This window comes from Nelumbo nucifera, chromosome 4 (genome assembly GCF_055504915.1).
Source record: "Nelumbo nucifera cultivar China Antique chromosome 4, China Antique-T2T, whole genome shotgun sequence".
Taxonomy (NCBI): domain Eukaryota; kingdom Viridiplantae; phylum Streptophyta; class Magnoliopsida; order Proteales; family Nelumbonaceae; genus Nelumbo; species Nelumbo nucifera.
In genome coordinates, this window is record NC_142652.1 from 25,436,014 (window position 1) to 25,459,264 (window position 23,251).

The 23,251-nt window shown below is 37.0% G+C and overlaps 2 protein-coding genes across 12 annotated transcripts; one reads left to right on the plus strand and one right to left on the minus strand.

The window, feature by feature from the left end:
* Positions 1-501: 501 nt before the first annotated feature.
* On the minus strand, positions 502-9,862 carry LOC104603019 (DNAse I-like superfamily protein). Of its 3 annotated transcripts, none has more exons than XM_088886640.1 (13): positions 9,570-9,862; positions 9,284-9,352; positions 9,118-9,183; positions 8,942-8,994; positions 8,739-8,820; positions 6,362-6,448; positions 2,557-2,649; positions 2,415-2,447; positions 2,181-2,257; positions 1,857-1,968; positions 1,597-1,682; positions 1,399-1,483; positions 502-1,111 (listed from the first exon to the last, which is right to left on the minus strand). In XM_088886640.1, exons 1-13 carry the CDS (start codon positions 9,798-9,800, stop codon positions 995-997), a joined length of 1,191 nt encoding a protein of 396 aa, XP_088742766.1. In that variant the 5' UTR covers positions 9,801-9,862; the 3' UTR covers positions 502-994. The 3 variants fall into 3 exon arrangements, with proteins under 3 accessions (XP_088742766.1, XP_088742764.1, XP_088742765.1); XM_088886638.1 differs by having other exon boundaries at positions 9,284-9,447; positions 9,570-9,837; XM_088886639.1 differs by lacking the exon at positions 6,362-6,448 and having other exon boundaries at positions 9,284-9,447; positions 9,570-9,837.
* A 216-nt stretch (positions 9,863-10,078) lies between these two features.
* On the plus strand, positions 10,079-22,826 carry LOC104603018 (protein FAR1-RELATED SEQUENCE 5-like). Of its 9 annotated transcripts, none has more exons than XR_016068730.1 (8): positions 10,079-10,324; positions 10,428-10,488; positions 17,180-19,520; positions 19,638-19,721; positions 19,795-19,901; positions 21,287-21,349; positions 21,416-21,476; positions 22,752-22,826. XR_016068730.1 is itself a non-coding variant. In XM_010266918.2 (8 exons), coding segments are annotated over exons 3-7 (2,547 nt in total). In that variant the 5' UTR covers positions 10,080-10,324; positions 10,428-10,488; positions 16,935-17,066; the 3' UTR covers positions 21,473-21,476; positions 22,752-22,826. The 9 variants fall into 9 exon arrangements, 7 of the variants coding, with proteins under 7 accessions (XP_010265219.1, XP_010265222.1, XP_010265220.1 ...); XR_016068729.1 differs by lacking the exon at positions 19,795-19,901 and adding an exon at positions 21,593-21,748; XM_010266918.2 differs by lacking the exon at positions 19,795-19,901 and adding an exon at positions 16,935-17,068 and having other exon boundaries at positions 10,080-10,324.
* The last annotated feature ends 425 nt before the right edge of the window (positions 22,827-23,251 follow it).

Consider the following 23,251-nt stretch of genomic DNA (forward strand, 5'->3'; position numbering starts at 1 on the left):
CATAAATAACCCCCTATATAGCTGCTTATAGTTATTAGGGAGGTATTTATGTAAAAAACCCATTAGGGGGGGCTCCCCAATGACTAGTTCTTGGACAGTCCGAGCATGGCCTACTACGGTCCTGTCACGGGCAACATGACATGTCGTGCTTTGCCAGCCCATGGACTTCGAACCCTAGGTCCCCAGCATGGTGCGAACCATCATGCTAGGCCTGGCATAGTCCACGTGCCGTCATGCCGTTCTAGGCTGGGCCACGGGCGGCCTGGCCCAATTTACACCTCTAAGCGTATCCTATCAATATTTTAATACTTGAATGACAAGAACTTTTACTTCATGTCTCTCTCAAAGTCCTCCCTTCCCTTCAATTCTTGGAAACTCCCCCGAATTTCGCCAACTCAGAAACCCATTTTCCCTGTCATCTTCTCATCATATACATTTTGGCCAACTCAGAAACCCATTTTCACTTGAAGTCTTAAGATACAGAGGATAGCTCCTTTAAAATGATGAAAACTCAAACTTGTACTTGGGTTGTCTGTTCAGTAAACAATCTGTGTACTTTCCAGCAAAATCAATAATTAACACGTAAACTAGACAAGTAACCTAAGTATTTATTATAAAACTAAAAAATGAATCATTTTGATACTCTCTTCAATATAGCTTTCTAATAATACATCTTGAATAGCAGCAAACACCAGAAGCATTTAATACAATTTTGACACTGACCCGGTAAACATATCTAGGAATGGTGCAAGCTGAGTTTATTAATAGCAGGTATAGTCCAGAAGCTACCAGAGCCACAATATTGATAGCAGGTATGGTCCATAAGTCATGAAGCCAAGCTGAAAGAAAAGCACTCCTGCCAGTTTATGATAACCAAATTCTTTCCACATTGTATTGTATATTGGCAACTTTTCCCCCTTGCTTTTGCTTATGCTCTTTCCTTTCATCCACCCTCAATTACTCTTTGCTGTCACTTGAACTAATCTATTTGTCTTTAGTTGCTGAATGGATATGTCTGATGTGGGTCTTGATATGGTGTGGGCTTCAACTTCCCTTCTGCTTTCTTGAAGGCAAATTCAGAAACCAAGGCTAAATGATCACTACCCAATTTCTGTATGCATTAGAAAAGAAAGTGGAGGAAAAGGATCAGATATGCATGGCTTTAGATATAAACAAGATGGAACATATCAAAGAAACAAGGACTGCTAGATAATGAGGGAGACATCATCCTTGGCATTCAATCGGACTTAGAGCACAGACACGGGTTTGCCACTGGAAAATCAAATTTTCTTCCCAATTTCAAGTTAAGCAACAGGAACCTCATATCCAACATATTTGCATTTAGAAATTACTTGACTAATGATCGGCAATGAACCCTTGAACCAGAAGAATGCATACCTTGGATGGCAAACCACCTGTCTTCCTTAGCATATCAACGGGAGGAGTGTCAAGAACTCTTGTAGGAAAAAGACCATCTGAGTACCTATATCAAGAGTGAAAATACCTGCATGTAAGCTTATTGTAAGAAGATGCCTCCTACCTTTTTTTAAGAGGCAGCTTTCCTTTTTTAATTCTTCAGCAATGTCACTATTTTACCAGAGATAGTCAACAGTTCCGAGAAATCTTGAATGATATGTGGTAGCTAATGGTTCACCATGGGAACCTCTTGTCCTTGCAGATCCCTGCACAAGACAAATATTAAATCTTAAAATTTGTCCTTATAGATCCCTGCACAAGACAAATATTAAATCTTAAAATTTGTCCTTATAGATCCCTGCACAGGATAAACATTAAATCTCAAATTTATGATGCAAACTTAAGAGAGGAAAGAAGTTGAAGTGAAGCAATTTACCAACCTTTACAGTTAAGTAAGAGCTGTTGAGTTTCAAAGGATGCTCAACTATGGTGCGATTGGGACTGCCAGTTGCGATGTTGACCTGTTCACCACTCCAGCTATAATTCAAACATCTGAAGTGAAGAGCAATAATTCATTGGTGATTGCAGATTTCACTTAACAAAATGAAAGTCTATAAAAGGAACTTGTGTGGTGAAACTTAGGTTTCTAACAGTCTATATGAATGCATGTAATGGTAAGCATCAATCAAATGTGGCAGAAAACTAGAGCAAGTTGTGACACTCTCATATCAATATCAGCATAGAAGCTCAGAATAAAAAATTACCCATCAATCAAAACAAATGGCCTTCTCATTGGTATTTGGCCTGATAAATATCTTCTATCATATAGTGTGACATTCAGCTGCAAATAAGGACCATAAGATAAATTTCAAGAAATTCAGGTATATACCTAGGAGTATGAATTGTATACTGGTACCATTAGATTTTCCCCCCATTTCAATACCATATGACATAAACAATATCTGAGATAGCATTAGCATTACTACAGAAAATTTCACCTCTGATGACGACAAGAACTTGTAAACTGCGCTCTGCAGACAATTAAATTACATTTAGCATTTACTGTATTAAACAAAATCCTTAAGCCCCTAAATCTTACATACAGAAACAAGATGAACAGCAATTAAATAGGCATTAAACCTGAGGAGTGCTGTTGAAGTCACCAACAAGCACAACAGGGATATTGCCCCATTTCTCTGAGAGAGCATGTGCCCTCTGCAAAAGCAGACGGATCTGAAAAATAGAATGATTCAATATTAAATCATATCAAGGAACAATTTAGAGAACTAACAAAAAGCAAAGCTAGATTTTTTTTTTTTTTTGATAGAAAGCACAGCTAGAATTGGATGACAAAAACAAGAAATGTGTTTTGGGAGCTTCCTTAGCTCATACAATCTAGATGTAATGTATGAAACGGTACAAAGTAGATGTTATTAAAACAATTCATTCATATATTATGCACATCTAGATGCACAAATAAGCTTTTCACAAAGTTCAACAAATTTCCATCAGTAATCATGGACTTCATATTCACACTTTCATAAACACATTTGGAAAGGGCATAAACAGAATGGAATGGCAAAACAGGATTCATATGGCTGACCTCATATAGTTGGAAAACTTAGATGATGATGATGAAACAAAGATTTGGAAAGGGTTTATGAGAAATTCAAAAAAGTTCTGGGGTTTTAGAAGGAAAGAAACGCAAAGATCTTTTTATTGTAGAGCTTCTTGAGCTAGGCTGCTCATTAAAAGTAATATTATGGTTAGAAAATGTGAAAACAGTTTTACCAGTTGGCTTATCTCTGAGTCCATATGAAATCATGACAGACAGAAATAAAATCAAAACAGTAAAAGCAATTGTTTGAGGAAAGTAGTAGAGAGAGTAAAAACAATTTAATAATAAAAACTACTAACAAGGTAGATAATAAACATATAACATTTACACACCATCCTACTGCTAACAACATTCTGTAAAAGTAATAACATAGGTTGTGATAACCCTACATTTTGATGCCTTAAGGGCATCAATTCAGGGGTATTTTTGGCCTTAGAATAGTCAAAGTATACCCTTTTCCCAGTTAAAATCAATTATGTTACCTCTGAGGGTTTTTAGGCTGAAGTGCAGTTTTTGGGAAGCTGGTGTAAAGACCAGCTGAGAGAGGGGGTGTTTTTGTAAAGAACTGAGAACAGGAGGGCACCTCCTATCTGCTAAGCCCAGTTGGCACCCATCCTATTGTATTACCATGCTCCCCTCTCCTTAGCAAACCCTAGGGAGCTTTTTTAACCTAATCTTTTCACTCTTAGCAAACCCTAGCCACCCCTAGGTGTTTAATTTCCACCCTCCACCTCTTTTAATCTCAACCACTCATTTTAGGGCTCTCCTTTATAGCTTTTAAACCCTAGGGTGCCACTTATTCTGCTAATCCTCACTATTCAGCTCCTCACCATTAAATCTCAGCCACTCTCTCCATCTTATATCCCAACCATTCAATCTAGGGTGCCACCTATTCTTTTAATCCTAACCCTTCAACCCTAGATGTTCTAATCTACACCCTCCATTTCTAGGCGCCCAAATCTCAGCCCTACATAATATTGGGCGCCCTCTCCTTTTATTTTCAGCCATAGGATCACCCCAAAACCATCTTAGCCATCCATTAGAAACCCTAGGGCGTCCCTAACTTTGCTAAAACCCAACTGCCACCCCCATCTTTCTCCTTATTTCCAATTGTGTCCACCCTTCTCCATAAAAAGGGTCCTAGTGGCCCTGTAGAAGGGGTTGGTCAATTCACCCAGGTAAGAAGGAAGGCTGATTTTGAGAAGTTCAAGGGTAGAGGAAGAGGAGGACGCCTAGGCAAGAGGAGGGGTTCCTACTTGCAGTTCGCCAACACCACTACTACCACCTCTGGATTTGAATGCCAACCATTTTTTCTTCAGTTTTAGAATTACTTTATGTTCTTTATTTCAGTTTATTTTTCCTTCATGCAAATTTACTTTTCTTAGATTTAATTTGTGTTTTAATTTTCTTCTGTAGATCTGAAATTCGGCCAGGTAAGACGAAAGGCCTAACTCGAGAAGTTCGAGGGTGGAAAGAGAGATCCGGAAACTGCTACCTCTAATCGGATTCTCAGACATTTTTATTTTGTTTCTTTTATTTAGTTGTTTCTGTTATTTATTTATTTTTATGCACTTGTTATTCTCAGTATTGTTCGAATTTGGTTTTAATGAATTCCATTTTTTAATTAATTAATTTTATATTTTTGCAACTCCCCTTTGTGTTCTCTCTCCCAGATCTAAGAAAATATTAGTAGTTGTTTGAGAATCAGAATAAAATTATAAATGTTTAAACTAGTGTTCCAAAGTGGTTAACGACACGCTCCAGATCACACCAAGCTGCATTAAGCTACCTGGGTAGAAATGGAACTAAATTACTTGTCAAATACTGAGGAGCTTCCAAATATGCTAAAATGTGTATATCACGGGCTTAACATTACTAGTTTTAGATTCCCCCATATGTACAAATAGTGGAATCTGGAAACTTGTAGAATAAAAATATTGAATTCTATTTTCTGCTCCAATTTCCATTGAAACAAATGGTCCTAGGAAAAAATTTTCAATTGTTTTGCTCATTTCAGGGAAGGCATTGAAAATGTTTAAAATGGAAACTCCTCATGTGATCTTGAACAACTAAAAATAATATTTAAGAGTGATATGGTTGACAAAGTTGTAATCACCACCTTGCAAACCACTGAACCAGTTCAGCTTTTATCTATTTTGATATTTGGGCATTCATCATTTCAGGGAGTCTTGAACTTTTCTTTTCCTTTTTTAAGCATTTATAAAATTTCCACAATTATTTCCATTTCATCTCGATTGCTACATTTTTTAAAGGTCCATCTCAATTGTTGCATTGACACGGGTGGTTTTGTGAGTGCCCAGTGCTATTGTAGTTTTTGCCCTTACGTACCATGTTAAGAAATTAGGCATTCTAATGATAATTGCTACACAAGATATAGCTTCTATCCTATGTTGACTTTAAATTCTTACTGTAGTGCATATGCCACAAATTATTGCTGGGAAGCCACCCTAACAGGTTGCAACATTGTGTGAGTGTTAAATTTCCTTCATGAATGGATGAAACTCCAGACTCATTTAGAAGTGAAAGATCAATATGTAACATAATCTGTATGGGTCCCTTTCTCGACGGATATTGCATTTCGTGTTCACCTCATAATCAATCCATAACCTGAGTATTATTTTATCTCAGCTAGTCAGCTTCATAGTTATCAATGGAACTTATTTGAGATGAATGTGCAAATTCAATAGTAGATCCCCAGGTTGTTCTGGATGGATGTCAGATGGTTCAAATGGTCCATGGCCTTTGAGACCTATGATCAAGAAGGTAAGAGCCTTGACTTCAGGGTAAACATCCTATTCTGATGTCTCCCAGGGTCTGGTATCAAATAGTTTAAACCAGGAATTGGGCTTCAAGATTTGAATTGTAGCTGCTCCTTAATAAAATTTTGTTAGAATCAAAAAGAGTTGGCAGGGGCTATTGCTTGGTGTAATGGTAAAATCTTGTTATAAAGGCTTTTTTATCTAAAAGAATGTTGGAAGTGTGAAACTAATTCTCTTTTAATAATTTATGTTATTTGATCTGAAATTTATAGAGATCATTTTTCTCACATGCATTACAGATAGGGCTAACTGTCTAAGTTATTTTTCCTTCAAATTAAGTTTTTGTTTTCTTATCTTATTTTTCTTTTTTTCCTTGTCAGAAGTTGGATATTAACGTTTGATGTATGCAGGGATCCTAGTCAAAAGAAAAACAGCACTAAGAGAAAGAAAATTAAAAAATCCATGGTTAAAGATCTCAGATTGACAAGAGAGAAACGAGTTAGTAACATCATTCACAACAAATAAATAACACTATTCAGGAACTTACTTGACCTAGTTTAATATCTCCCCGGCTTGGGTTAAAAAGCACATGGATATTCCCAACCAATACTCTTCTTGAATCAGCCCTACACATCTGACTGTATGGCACAAAATAAGATACAGAACATACAACATCCTATCTTGCTTAATTTAAAGAACATAAAACACTGCTTTATGCATAAGAAGGCCTGCATAGCCTGGTATCCTGGTCTAAATTCTAATGCAAAATATCTACAGAAATATAGTGAATAAGGATTTTGTCATGAAATTTATTAAAGTTGTTAGGTGATTCATGGACAGGGGACACCAAAATGTTAGGCCCCTGCTCACCTGGTATGTGACGAAAGCTCTTTATTACTTGCAAAACAAGACTAATAGCTAACATATTATTTATCAAATCCTTCTATGGAATTAGTTGTATGCAATAGGTTCACCAATACAATCATCTATTCATTGCTTATTAGCAATAAAGCTTAGCTAACCATGTAATAGTAAATAGTTAAAGATCAACAGTACATGATCATCCATTGGTATCAAATTTTGCAATTTTGATCCAGTGTCCTGAGGCACAGCAGATCATCTCACCCAATGCTTGAGGACATCTCATAGCCATGGAAAATGCCTATAGATGAGCCAGCAACACATAAAGGGCATAGCAACCCATGTCTAGAAGTAGGCCTTATTAAGTTTCAAAAAAGGAGACAGGCCAGTAATCCAGCATAAGGTCATCTGGTTTATGAGATTGAATTAAAATTCTCTTTAGGTAATTCTAATATGGTATTTTCTTTGATTTCTAAGGAAACAAGCATGTTTCTATATAGGATAGTTTTAGCCATAAGATGCAAACCTGTGGGATCACCAAAAAAAGGGAAAGAGACATGAACTTAAAGGTGCCAACTGGCTCAGTTATTAAAGCTTCTATCTGGTTGTAGTGAGAGACTTGGGAACAAATCCTGCCTTTACCAGGGTTGGGGGGATTATGGGTTTGCGGATGGACTGCCCCCTGTTGTGTAGCCCCATGGAACTAAAAGAAGTTGCTAAGTTTATAAGAGTCAAACAAAGAAATGAATGATAAGAGGAGAAATGGAAGGGGAAAAGAATTAGTAGCAGAACTAGCAATAATAGAAACAATAAACTGTTAGCCACAAGCACTTTTTTTCCTATTTCTATTACTTCTTCAATATGATTAAATTTCTCAATAATTCAATGAGTCATTAGTCACTTGCCTGTCATAGGAGATATGACATTAGCATCATGGCATTTGACAACAGCCAGAGTCCATAACCACATTTTCTATATAATAGCCTCTTCTGGGGACTAAATAGGCCTTTTACAACTTTGCAAGCATTCACCAAGATGCAGCAGTTTGTAACATGTAAAAAATTCATTATCATGCTGACTGCATAGGCAATATAACACTGACTAATCATTTAGTGGATCACTCATAGGATCAAACTTCAAATTGGAAGTAACTCAAAATTGAAACTTATTATTATCATTATTTTTTTTTTTGGTGCTAACAGCATCATACCTCCCCCGCCCCCAACCCAAAAAGGAAAAAAGTGAAAGGAAAGAAATAAATGGATAAAATAATGGAAGAATAAGAGAGGATATGAAGCCAGAAAAGCATACAAGATTGGAAAATCAGGGACCAAGTTTTCATCTTAGATTGTTAATCCAGATGTGCATGAGGAATTAGTTCTTTTCTATCTTATAGAGTGCAAACAAACTAGAGTCTTCTTCAGCATATTTGCAAGAAGTGTTCGTGACCATAAAATTATTATGCAGGTATGATAGAACTCAACCATGGTATATTCCTAAGAAGGTCTGAAGGGTAACATGGCCTAGGTATACAACAAATAGGCTTGTACATGGATTACAGCTTCAGGGTGAGATATAAATTTCTAAGGAAGATCACAATGCTTGTTCATCAAATTTTCATCATTATAAAAAGAAGAATCTCCAGTTTGTTGGTTGCATGCTCATCTGTCAAATGTCCATTTCCTTTTTGGACCATCTACAGTATCAACAGGAAGAAGTGATCAGTTGCAAATTGAAGGGTTTAGAAGAGTTAGGGATGGCCCAGAAAGGGCGTGGGTTGAAGTAAGAAGAAATTGTTTGAGGGTCTGTACTTTAACAATGGATATGGAACTCAACAGAGTGGAATGACAGAACAGGATTCATGTAGCTGACCCAGTATAGTTGGGACAAGGCTTAGTGACGAGTTGACTTGAGTTGGATCATAATAAGAACTTACAGTTTGTCTGTCATCAAATCCTACTAAGATATACACGATTGAAAACCAAGAGGCTAAAAGAACATGCAATCAAGACAAAATAGAGCAGCGCCCTTCTAAACAAAAATACCAATTTATAATTTACTACCTCAAAAACAGAAAGTTGAGCAACATTATCACGAAGACCAAACATTCTGAATTCAATGCTCTCTCCCTCCAACAGCCGAAACCTAACAAATGAAGCAAGAATTACTCATTCCAAACTAAATTAACCTAATTCTTTGTTTTTGGGTGGAAAAAATAGCTTAATTCAATTAAACAAATTAGCAAATCATATCAGGGAATTCTCACGTAGTAGCTCTCCAAAACAACGCACAACCATCAGTAGCATGTCCAGTACGTCTCTGTAATAACAAGTAAGCAATTCAGTTTTCCACCATAAATCTGAATATGAGACACATGTGGATCCAATAACCAAATGTCGACCCATGTAACACCAAGAGAGATGGAGACAGACATTCATTAACCTTGTAGCTACCAGCATAGCCGTTTTTCTCCATAATGCTCAATAGATCATAATACCTATCCACCTCCTGAAAAATCAAACCAAGACCCACAATTTCCAGCATCAAACAGTTGAATTGCAGCACACTCTATCACTTAACAAACGCCATACCCAACCGGAACACTTGCCTGCAAACAGATAATATCAGGCTTCCATCCAATGAGCTCCTGGCAGATAAGCCTTTTACGCCGTTCCCACTTCATATAATGAAAATGCACATGTGAGTACAACTCTCTGTGATTGGAAGCATTCTTATCTCCCAATATGTTATACGAGACAACTATGAATTTCTCTGGCAAAACAGAGCCCGAATACATTCAACGGTCAAAATCTTCACTTATAAAACAAAGTATTTTAATTCACCCGGAAACTTCCATTAAAGATTGCACAATTTATATGGACAGTATTCGGTACCTTTAGAGTCGAATATAGGCGGATTATCAGCTTCAATCCAGTAACGAACGATCTCCGGCTGATAGACTCGTTTCTGTCTGTCGGGGTTGTACCAACGACGGACTTTGTGCGTGGTTGCATCGGTGCCATCGTTGATGCAGCAAGAGAGGTTGGATTTAGAGAACCGCTCGCATTTGAACGAACAATGAACCCTTGTGGCCAAAGGCGCAGAAGGGAAGAACCACCAAGCATGGCAAGCCATCGATACACAGCGACTAAGCGAGGGTGTCATCCAGTAGTCTAGAGCTAAGATACGAGATTTCTACTGGAAGGAAATGTTGTTAGAGTATATAATATAATACAGTAAGATTTATGTGAATGCATCTCGTACCGTTCATCATTATCATAATCTGTGGACTAACCTGAACGTATAGAATATTCTATCCTTATGGTATACGATGCACTTGCAAGTGACACAAGAAAAACAGGGCAGACCATAGGATATATACGGGCCGGTTCATCTTCATCCATGGCGGTTCCCATTTCGTCCCACAATTTCCTTTCTCGTATTAATTCTCTCGGGAAATCCCATACCTCTAGACTCTGTGTCTCTCTCTACCTCTCAAAGCCTACCTTTTTCTTTCAATCAATGACAATTCCAATATCTATTCACTTCAGCCTTCAGGTATATGCCTCTCTCTGCCTTCTTTGGAGCCGCTTCTTCTGACCTGTTCGATTTAATTTGAAAGAGCTCTAAATGAACAAATTCTCCCAAGGTATTCTAAAGCTTCCATTTTGATTTCAATTTCTCTCCTTTCATTGTTAGTTTATCTTCACAGAAGAAAGAGGGCTTTCTTCACTTACACAGATAGTTTACAGGTTTTTGGTTGGTTGGTTTTAGACGCAGTGCAACGTTGTTAAATTACTCTTGTGTTGAGAGGTATGTACATCTCTGTCTCTGTTTGTGTGTACGCCTATTTGTCATGAAGCTTTAGCGCAGAAGAAGATAAACATCAGGGCAGTGTAACAAATACTTGACCCTATAAGAATCATGTAAGTCGCTACCTTCTTTGGCGCAGCAACAAAATCCTGGAATGTAGAACCTGGGATTGAAGGCACTACCTTGTTTAGCGCAGGAAAAAAGATCGTGAGTTGGTAATTCGTATAGATATAGGTATTTTGGGTTCCAGAACTTGATTGGAGTCTTGGAGCTTCAGGGTGAATTGCTTTATAACTAAAGCCAAGGTTAGCGTGCAGAATATAGGTAAACTTATGTATGTATGCTCCCGAGTCCGTTGCTTTCACACTTCATCATGTCAACAAACTTTTGGAGGATCTTTGAACTTTTAATAAAGAAAGCGTCAAAACCTCAAAAACTAAAAGTAGGCTTTGCAGTCTTCCAACACAAAAATGCAAATGGATCCATGTCATGGACTAGGAAAAGAAAAGAAAAACACCAATAACATAAAAAAAAATGACGAAGTACATCTTTAAATGTATAAACTCAGATTGTCTTACTGCCCTCTCTCTTGCTCTCAAAAATCCATATAGAGGGACAACACTTCTATCCTAAGGAAACTAGAAATCAAGCTCAACATATCTGCTATTTCTTGATTTTCTTGACCTGTACCTTTACTTGCCCATATCTCTCTATTTTAGGAAAACTGGAATTTTCTGTCTATCCCCAGATGATATGTCTGGTATGAATTGTACAACTGAATGGCTACTTTTAGAAATGCATCATCATGTGAGGTAGGAATTGGCGAAAGAAAAGTGAAATGACAATCAACAGCATCAGACAGTCATAGAAGAAGTCAATGATGTTGCTTAAATTCTAATAAAAAATAGCTTCAGAAAAATGTTGCTTTTAAAAATCAAGATGTCTCATTATTTTTTTTCCCTCAAAAGTTGATCCATAGTATACTGTTGCAAGCAAATATGTGAACTACGAGAGAAAGTAGACTAAGATGGTTTGGTTATGTGCATAGAAGACCATCTACAGCACCTAGAAGAGGAACTGATCTGTTGCAAGTTGAAGGGGCTAGAAGGGCTGGGGCAGAGTAAAAAGGACATGTATTGAAGTAGTAAGAAATGATACTAACAATTTAACAATGGATATGACACTGAACAGAATGGAATGGCGAAACAGGATTCATGTAGCTGACCCCATATAGTTGATAGATAAGGCTTAGATGATGACGAGTTAGGGATATCACTAGCCAAGTTAATTCTAGTGGCAGTACCTGATTTTTTTTTTTTTTGATCAATAACAACAACTTCATTAAAATTAAAAGAAAAGAGAGATTATGGATACAAGAGGGGAGATAAAATATCTTAGCTCCCCAATAACAGAATACAAAGAGAAAAAAAATTAAAAATTAGCCCAAAAGTTAGACTCCCTATTCACCCCTTTCTTGGCCAACCCATCCGCAAATGAGTTGGCACTCCTCTTTACAGCTGTATTGTATCTCCATGTCCCTACACAGCCATAAGAACTGTTTCTTTTCATTGTTATAGCTCCACAAACCACTGTCCTCTTTCTTCAACCGGCTAATCACCACCTTCGAATCACCTTCCAGGATCAACCGGCTGATATTTAATTCCTTTGCTCTTCAAATTCCTTCTAGCACTGCAAGGATCTTAGCCCTAAGAGAGTCACCTTCTCCAATAGGGCCAGAGAACAAAGCAATAGCAATAGCAATCCCTTCCTCATTCCTAAAAACTCCTCCAATCCCAGAGGGCCCTGGATTCCTTACACTACTACCATCAAAATTCAATTTTATAAAACCCAAGGGGGGAGGGGACCAAGAGGGACAAAGAGTCCTCTTGCACCGAGCAGTGGTAGCAACCTCTTTCTAATTTCTTAACAAGTCATCCACAGGAAAGTCTGAAAACAACTCCATAGAATTAGGTTTAACAATTCTTCCAGGTTTTTTCCTTGTCTGAAAAAATACATGAATTTCTTTCTTCCCATAGTGACCAGCACACAGCTGCCCTAATACTCCTCCACATAGTCTTCCCTCGCTTCTTAGGCCATCTGAAACAGGAAGGAGAGAACAAACTTTGGACACTCTCAAGAGGATTCCAAGAACACCCAAAGCGGGAGAAAACCCACTCCCAAACAGTTTTAGTAACCTTACAAGAGACCATGAGGTGGTAGCCGGATTCCCCATCAGCTTTACAAAGAGAACATCTATTAGGAAGTAGACAATAGTTGGGTCTCTTTCTCTGAAGTAAGTCAATTGTGTTTATTCTTTCCAGGAAAGTTTCCCAAGAAAAAAAGCCAACCCGAGGAGGAATAGGCTTGCTCCATATTTCCTTAGCCGGAAAGGACAACCCAATAGGGACAGAAGGCTGAGTTAAGGTTTCAAAGAGTGAAGCACAAGAGAAAGTACCAAAGGTGGAAGGGGTCCAAAATCTGGTGTCTTCCTTATCAGGATTTAGGAAGACATTCTCAAGGGTGGCTAGTAAAGGTAACATGCTTTCCAAGTTTGTATCCCTGATTGCCCTACGCAGGCCTAGGTTCCACCCAAAACCAGAAGTGGAGTCTGAAGGAACCAAGAAAGAAGAAATAGGTTCATTTTTCAAGTCTGACAGAGCATACAAGGATGGAAACTGGTCCTTCAGAAGTGAATCCCCGACCCAAAGTTGTTCCCAGAATTTTATTCAGTTACCAGAGTTCAGACCATACCTGATCCAAGGGGAAAAAACTGGAAGCAAATTGTGAATGGATTTCCAAGGAGAAGCAGTTGTAGCCCTTGCCAAGATTCCAGGATCCCAGGCATTGTCTTCCAGCCCATGTATGCTAGCCACAATCTCAGTCCACAATTTATCCCTTTCCAATGTAAACCTCCACAACCATTTTCCCAACAAAGTCATATTCCTTTTCTTGATGTTACCAATCCCAAGACCTCCCAGTTTTTCACACTTAGTTACCACCTCCCAACTCACCCTATGATCTCTCTTCTCCTTTCCAGGCTCCCACAAAAAATTCCTTATTAATTTTTCCAAGAGATTGGAGACCTTAGAAGGGATCTTAAACATTGACAGATAGTAGACAGGTAGGTTAGATAGGGTAGACCTAATCAGAGTGGCTCTCCCTCCTAAAGAAGGATATTTTCTCTTCCAAGCCGCCAGCCTCTTCTCAAACCTCTCCACTACTGGATTCTAAAAGCTTACATTCTTAGGATTATCTCCTAAAGGGAGGCCCAAGTATGTCAAGGGCCAATCCAAGATTGCACAACCTAGCTCACCTGCAAATTCCCTTAGGTCCCTTTCATCCACATTCACTCCCACCACACAACTCTTATCAAAGTTCACCTTGAGGTTAGATATCTGCTCAAAGAGTTGTATTGCCAACTTTAAATTCTGGATCCAATTAATGTTCCCTCCTTCACAGAACAAGATTGTGTCATTGTACTTGATTCCAAGTTAAAAATGGTCTAATGATTGAAAGAAACCCAATTCTGCTCAACAACCTTAATTGGGTGTTCATCACAATGTCTTTCTCACATAAAGAGAGTATGTATCTGAAAATGGAGATGTTATTCTGATTGCATGCAGGCATGCAGGTAGTAATGATGTTTCATTAATTGAACCTGTAAGTACTGCCATTTGATCTTCAATCAGATGACTCTGGTTGGTAGTACTAACCAAGATTTAGAGGACTCTGGATCTCCTGCCCATGCCTACCCATAATACACTACCCCCGTGAATTAGGACAATCTCCCCCTGCATAATACTATGCAGGGGATGAGATATTCTCTATATGTGACTGCGATAAATGTGGGCAGGAGATCCGGACTCGATTTAGAGCTTATATGCTTTTAGGCCAGTAATGAAGCTATGCCCATTGGTTCTTCTTTATCCTCCTCTTGGGCCTAGAATCTCTGAAAATTTTTTGTTTTTTATTTTTAAAAAATTAAAACCCAAAATTTCGTAAATTAATCTAATGTGGCAGTATATCGTCAAGCTCCACTTCAACAATGAAACTTTCAAATATTGAATTGGACATAACATGGTATCCGACATATCCCAACCTCTTGAATCAGTTTAATCATTTCTAAGAATGAAATTAAATCATGATTCATTAAGAAACTATATTTTGCAGTGCATATGAAGCAACAGTCTAGGAAGATCCATTATTGGAAGGAAACAATGGGGAAGTTACTATCAAACTCACAAATGCTGTTCCAAAGGACCAATACCATTAGGGCACATGTGGTCAATGCTGTCCTGCTATTTCGAGTAGTGGAGATAAAATGTGAAGGAAGAGGGAATATGGAGATCGGGCTGATTTATACATTTTTTCCTGCTCTTTTTTTTTCTTTTTCCTTTTAATTTTAAATAGAAATATCTTTTTTCCTGCCCAATAAGGGCCATTTTTTTACACCATTCCCATGCATCAGAGGTCCCTAATAGCATACACTATATAATAGAATGTATTAACACCACATATCGATAATAAGATGCAGCCATAGCGATAATATTATAATAGGGTGTCCGTCTTGTGATTTTTATTGTCTAGGAAGGCACCTAGTTGCCTAGATAGATACCTTTTTTATAGAAGGCATTCAGGTTAGGCACCCAGCCAAGGGCAGGTAGTCACCTAAGCAACACCTTGACAACTATGCTAATTTCATAGATCTTTCTTCCTAAAACAGATCCCATTCATTTAAGCAAAACACTACTTTGCCTAGAGAAGGTGTAGTAGGATTTACCCAACTTATTTCATGAAAAATGCAGTGAGAGTGGAGTGGAAATAAAAAATTAATGTCTATGCAATTCTCTCTTGAACACTTGGGAATGTGTGAAAGCTTCCAATGGGTTCAATTCTATTTGCAGTTTATATTGACAGTGAGAGATTGTTTTGTAGTTTATCTGAAGTATCTCTTTGTTACTTGCAGTTTTAACTAAAACAATGGTTTAACAAAATAGCTTGAAAAATATCCTTTTTTTCTTTTTAAGTGCATTAAGGGAGCTCACTTGTAGTTTGTTAATGGATATTTATGAAGCTGGAGGACACTAAAGGACTTTGTAACTCTGGAATTGGTAGAAATATTTGATTTTTAATAGCTTAATAGAAATAGACACACAAGTCTTATTAAAGCATGAAGTCTGTTCTCATTGTCCTTCTCTTCTCATCCATAAATTTTCTTTAGTTGAAAGCAATGTAATGATAACTATTAAATTGCCATCATGCACTATTTCCTTGAAACTCACTTAAAAATAGAGATGCTACTGGAGTAGCTTCTCAGAGAATATTCAAGTACCTGATTTCCAAATTTTTTATTATCTGTAATCTAAGGATTTATAAATTGAACTGACAAACAAAGAAGTTGAAACTAAAAACTTGTATAATTACATATTAATATATTTATTCAGCTTTATCATCTATAGTGTCTAAAGTAACTGTAACTACTTCTTAAACATAGACAAGGTAACCGTTGAAAACTGGGTGTACACACAAGTTTAGTTTGTATTGTCCTTTACTTTTTTGGTTGGGAGTGTTTTAAATCCCACTCGTTTTTTTTTTTCTTTTTTTTTTTTTGATAAGTATGGTCCCATTTTCAGTTGAGATTTTCCCCCTAAAGAAATATGAGACAGAGAACCCCAATAATAGTGTTTGATTCACATTAACCTCCAAAGCTAACAAAATTATTGTTGGGGATAGCAATGTTAGAAATTGCACACCTGATTTCTAGAGAAGGGGAAACTTTCAAAGGATAAAAATGTTTTAAAGTCTGCCTAGGCTTTAATGAAGATGATATATGCTTTTCAATCTTAGGTAATCAAGTCTTGTTTGTGCATGGCACTGGATCTTTCATCAATGTAGAATATGAGACAGAGAACCCCAATAATAGTGTTTGATTCACATTAACCTCCAAAGCCAACAAAATTATTGTTGGGGATAGCAATGTTAGAAATTGCACATCTGATTTCTAGAGAAGGGGAAACTTTCAAAGGATAAAAATGTTTTAAAGTCTGCCTAGGCTTTAATGAAGATGATAAATGCTTTTCAATCTTAGGTAATCAAGTCTTGTTTGTGCATGGCACTGGATCCTTCATCAATGTAGAATACTGCAATAATAACACTTCCAATGAGGATTGAAAATTATAAGCTCTATCTGGATTGTAGAATTTGAGGAGTGGAAGTGGAATTGGTTCTCCAAAGTTTCCTTTCTTGTCTGTTGAGTGGGAACAGTTTATGGTGGGCTTCCATTTTCAACTTAGTTCATATGGGAGTATAGATGTGTTATTAGATATCCACATATGTTTTATCTATATAAAGAAAAAATAATTCTACATTTATGCTTTTGACATATTGGTTGAAGTTTTATATATTATTGATGTAAATACATTGCAAAGCTTCTTTATTTTATGCAGGTATTTGTTTATCAAATCAGGTTTTACATTTGTTCTTCATATTGCATAGTCCATCGGGTTTCTTGCATCAGACCTTTGCCTTAATCTATTGAATCTCTCCAGACCAAAGTATCTCACTATTCATCAATCTAAATGTATGTGCATTTAATTTTGTTTCTATTTGTTTTATAAGTTTAACTGCTTATGGGAATTTTTAAACCCATTTTGTTTTTCTTGTCTAACTCACTCTTTATGGAACATTGAAGGTCAACATCAGCATATAGTGGTAGTTCTCATGAAAGTAGTTCATCTGAAAAGGAAAGTAATCACAATGGTGGAGTAGCACGCCAGTCAGAGTTGGAAAGTGAAAAGGAGTGTGAAAACTTGGAATGTTTGGATGAGTCAAATTCTCAGCTTAAATCTCCAGAGATCAACATGGAGTTTAAAAGTGAAGAAAATGCATTTGATTTTTATCAAAATTATGCCTTGAAAAAGGGGTTCACTATTCGAAAAGATTGGAAAAATAAGAACAAGTTGGGGGTGGTAACAAGCAGGAGGTTTTTTTGTAGCAAGCAAGGTTATTGGAAGCCAGATAAACGGGATAAAGGAGTGAAGAAACCACGTAAAGATACAAAATGTGGTTGTCGTGCCTTTATGACCATCAACTTGAAAGAGAATGGTAAATATGTTATTGCCCACTTGGAAAAAAATCACAACCATGATCTTGTTATTCCAAAGAAAAGTACTTTAAAATCACAGAAAAAGCTTACTAAAGCTCAAGCTACTACAACAGACTTATCAGATGATTCAGGGGATGCACCCAAAACTACAGTTGAATTCATGAGTAGGCAGGCAGGTGATCAAACAAACAATGGCTTCCTTTCATTAGGTTATAAGAATTGTCTGCTTACAAAGCGAGAGAGAGCATTAAATTTGAGAGATGCTGCTGCAGTGATGCATTATTTTCAAAAGAAGCAAAAGGAGCATCCCTCATTCTACTACGCTATGCAACTTGATGTAAGTCAAAAGATAACAAATATGTTTTGGGCAGATGCTAAGATGATTGTTGATTATGAATATTTTGGTGATGTGGTATGTTTTGACACAACATATAGAATGAATCGTGAAGATCATCCATTGAGTTTGTTTGTTGGTGTTAACCATCATAAGCAATCCATAATTTTTGGGGGTGCTCTACTATATGATGAGACTACTGAATCATTTGAGTGGTTGTTTCAGACATTTGTTGAGGCAATGTCAGGAAAAAGACCAAAGACAATTCTTACAGATCAAAGTGTGGCTATGGCTAATGCAATTAAGTCAGTTTTGCCAAATACATGTCATCGTATTTGTGTGTGGCACATATTTCAAAATGCAATGAGGAAAATCAGTTTTGCCTTTCGTCGTGGGTCCACCTTTAGTAGGGACTTCAGTAAATGTATATTTGATTGTGAGGATGAGGAAGAGTTTGTACAAGCATGGAATAATATGCTTGAGGCACATGATTTGAAGGAAAACAATTGGTTGCAAAAGCAATTTAGTAGCAAAGAGAAGTGGGCTTTGGCTTATGGGAGGAACACATTTTGTGCAGATATGAAGAGTACTCAACAAAGTGAGAGCATAAATAGTGTGTTGAGGAAAGACTTGAACAACAACATGGATTTGCTACAATTCTTAAAGCATTTGGAAAGGGTTGTAGATGATTGTCGCAATGCAGAATTAAATGCTAATTTTAAGGATAGCCAAGGTCCTCCAAAGTTAATGGCAAAGGTGATGATGTTGACTGAAGCAGCGTCAATTTATACACATGCTGTTTTTAAGAAGTTTCAAGAGGAGTATGCTAAATTGTTGGCATGTGATTGTATTTGTTGTAGTGAGTTTGGTACAGTTTTTACATACAAAATTACCATGGAAGATGAGCAACGTGAGCACTTGATTACATTTGATTCATCTAATGAGACTTTGGATTGCAGTTGTAGAAAGTTTCAATTTACTGGGATTTTGTGTTGTCATGCAATAAAAGTTCTCAATTTTAGAAATATAAAAATGATACCACGACATTATATCTTGGAAAGGTGGACAAAATTTGCAAAAGTGGGAATAGTAAATGGCTTGCAAAGATCTGCCATAGAAGTTGATCCCAACTTTGAAGTATCAAGTCGTTATCAAATTTTGTGCCCCATTGTGGTTAAGATGGTAGCAAGAGCAGCAGAGTCTGATGCAGCCTTTAAATATATTTTAGGGCATTGTGATGATTGGTTAAATCGTGTTAACGATCTCATTGTTAATGACCCTCCTAACAAATATCCTACTGAGAAGGGGCATGGCAGTACAGTACAAACTGAAGGTGAAAAAATTTCCATAGATGGGACTGATTATTATGTTAACATTGATGAGGGTTCACAATCTGTACAAGTTCAAGGAATCGCTCGGAATGAAGAGTGCTTGCGTGGTAATAATAAAAGAACAAAAATCTGGAATGAGAAGCTCCCAGCAAGACGTAAGACAAGTTCACATGTTCCATCACAAAACACTTCCTCCAATGTTGACAATAATCTTTTGTCTAACTGTTCTGTTATAGACTCATCACAGAATCAATTTGAACAGGTATGATAACATATATTTTTACTGTAGCAAAAAAGATGTTATATATTTTTATTTGGTTTTATTATTTGTATGCTAAAAATGAATTAACATGTTTATGGATAATATGGGTTTGAGCAGAGGCATTTGGCTTCTTTTAATATAAATGAGAATCTTCAGGCCTATCATCCTGTTACAGTCCCATCACAGACTCATGTGGAACAGGTATAAATAATGTTCTACTTAATTTTATTTTTTATATTGTCAAAATACTGAAGTTGGAATTTTAATTTTATAGGGATCAAATGGGTTTAATTTAATGGACTCAACTTCCTAGTTCCCATAATACCAAGAAGAATATTCAGGACACCATCATGTTGTTATCCTACCATAAAATCTTATAAAGTAGGTACTACAGATCCATAACAAATACATTTACTTGCTTTTATTATTTGTATACTTAAAATGATAAAATATAGAGTTGAGGTTGGGTAGGTTCCTCTACCATAGAAATGTAATGGTGGAAAAGGATTCTTGGGTAGTAGTGGGTTGGTTAAAGAATAATAACAGGGCTTATGGAAATAGCAATGTATTATGAAGGAAATAATGATATCTGGATAGGTAATTGAAGCTACCTTCAATTGGGTACAAAGATCAATTAATAGTTTTGGCCTATGCAATGAGAATCTAGAAATTGACTGTTCTCAGTCAAATCTTTCTACAAGGATTGTCAAGGTCAAATGGAGAAAGTTCAGAATTGAAACGAATCTGGGGAAACCCTGTCCCTCCAGGGGTGGAAGCTTTTGCATGGCTAGTAGCATTAGATAGCATTTTGTCATTGAATCATCTTCAAAACAGAGGTTTTCACTTAGCTAGCAGATCCTAACTTTGTGAGAATGCAGATGAGAATGTATTTCATTTGTTTGTTGAATGTCTTCACTCTAAGTTCATTTGGGGTTTCTTTTATGGGATCTTCAAGACTAGTTGGTGGTCTCCTAATTTGGTAGAGGAGATTTTCTCCAAGTGGCCAAGTGTAAGGGGAAATGTCAAGGCAAAGATCGTGTGGAACTGCATTCCTTTTGCTGTTTGTTGGGAACTCTGGAAAGAAAGAAATAGGAGAATATTTGAAGAGAAGGTTCAAGCAAGGAGGCATATTACCCTACTATGTGGTAAAAGGGGACTGGGTTCTCATTCTCCCAGAGTTTGAAAGAGTCACAAAAGAAGACCTTGGTTCTGGTTTTTGGAACATTCTGGAGTTAGCTTAAAAGCTTTGCATGTTATTGGTTTTTGTATTTCTTACTTTTTCTATTGAGTGTTTCCTTTTTGTTTGCTTTTATCTCCTTTGTAGATTTGTTTTCTGGTGATACCTCATCACTATCAGATGTACTACACTCTTTTTATTAATATATTTTCTTTTTTATTTATTACCAAAAAATCATTCAAGGGGTGAATATGGACTGTCTCTGAGTGGGGTGGTTGGGGATCTCCCAATGATGGTTATAATTTGTAAATAAACAGGGTAGCTAGCAAAAGGCTGCTTAAAACAAAGGGGTGCTTGCACTTTTTTGTAACTTTAATTCTTCCACTATTTATAAAATTTGACTATTAACAATCAAAAACATTATAAAATTGGAAATATAATTACATAGGGATCATATGGATTTGAACCAACACATTTGGATCATTATCAAAGAATGCTTCCATTGTTCCAGACTCACAGTATATCCTAACTATTAATTTTATTCAATTGAATCTGTTTATTTCTAAGTTTCTTTGTTTTGATTATACAGGATTCAACACCTCAGTTATATGTTTGGGAATCAATCTTTAGCAACAATTCTCAACCATGTCAGGTATAATAAACAGAGCCTTTATAGTGAATATTGTTCATGTATGCACTGACTTCCTTGCATATATAGGAGTCTTCGGTGGTTGGAGTTCCACAGAATATAAGTGGTGAAAGTTCTGATGGCTGAAGAGGTACAATGCATCAACTCACTGTTTTTCAATTTCTAGGTCTTCTACTTGTAGGTTCTTGTGAAATGAAACTTTAAGCTCTTCTGGGCTTGCATAGTAAATGTTGGCCTCATTTCCAGGCCTCAGTTAAAATGCGTGGCATGGTCAGTTTTTGCTAGCGCATTCAGTACAACAATTGGAGAATCTTGCTACTTGGTTGCACTCACCTTTTGCTGCCATTTAACAGAAAGTTGTTTATGATGGTGTGGCGGCTTATTATGCCTTTTTTTGAGATAGTAAGAATAGGCACTCACATAATGATTATGATATGGTCAAGATTCCATGTTTAGGACCTAATTGCTTGTGAACCTATGCCTATTAAATTCATCAGCAGTTACTCTTGTGCTTCAACTTTATCATAAATCCAACTAGATATTTCTGAATTTCAATATGGAAAACAGAAACGTTTGATATTTTTTACAATATTATGCACATTCACATGTAGACAACAACACAATTAAAGAGATTGTATTAAGAGGACAACAATATATTTGATAAGCGAAGTATATAGACAAGTGGCGTGCACACTAGGTTAGAAACCTGCCCTTAAAATATATATTTTCTGATAAAAACATCACTGTTTGTTCATTGTGCCAACCATTGTTGGTCATTTGACTTGGTTAAGTCTGGCCTCCCACTATTACAACTTGCCCAGATTATGTTACAAGTTGGTAGCATCCTCGGTTTACCTATTGAATATATTTGAAGGGATTAAAAGAACAGTCTAGGTCACCTGCCACCTATCTACCTTCTTGTGAGACCCCAATAATGGTGGTTCAATTGCTGGCTCTTCAATGATTGCGAGTGTGTTATATTGGTGTGGAGGACTGGAACATGGAAAATGCAAGAGGCATCAGGCATTTAACATCTTGATGTTAAAGCAATCCCATGCTCATTGCCATTTCTTATGTGCATTCTACATAAAAATGGTGGCTTATGTGACACCACCTTTTATGCCATTGCCTTTCCTCATGTCCCAAGTTTCAGCATGGTACCCTTGCACCTCAAGGAGCTCTCTCTTTTGGGTCTCTTTTTTAATTAGAACATTGAACTTGCAACAGCTAGGGGCCATTACTTGGTATAATGGTCAAGACTCCAGATATCTGGGACCAACAATTGGTAATGGCCAACGGCTGGTGTTGTTATATAAGCAAGGGGAAAAACAAAACAAAACAAAACCTTGTGTTTGTGCATGTGTGTGTTTTTATCTGGCATTGAATTTTGCCTGCATGTGAGCAGGCTCTGTGTGAAGCTCTAATGAGGCAAGAGAAACTACTTGAATACATAGGCCGTCAAGAAGAAACAACGTTCCAGGTGAGTTCGATATAAGTACTGCATTGTTGTGTACAACAAGATTGGTTAATTCATTGAAACGGAATGCAAAACCTCTCATTTTATGTTGAGCAGAGAAAAAAAGCGTGAAGCTTTTGCTGGTGAATGAGAGATAGCACCAGAGAAGTTGTGTTGCAGATTGCACACGAGCAGCGGACTTTGTCTATATCCTGTCATTTCTATGCAAATGTTTGAGGTGGTGCTGCAGATGAGTACAGGGAGAGGCCATACTGATATGGAACTGCGACATTTCAGGCCATTGAGGAATGCAGAGTCTGATCGAAAAGATGGAAATAGAGCAGGATCTGTTCTGAAGTATTGCTTTAGTAACTTGGGGATTGTATGCGCTATGCAAGTATGCAGTGGATGATATGCACGGATCTTTTGTATCCATTTGCCAATTAGCT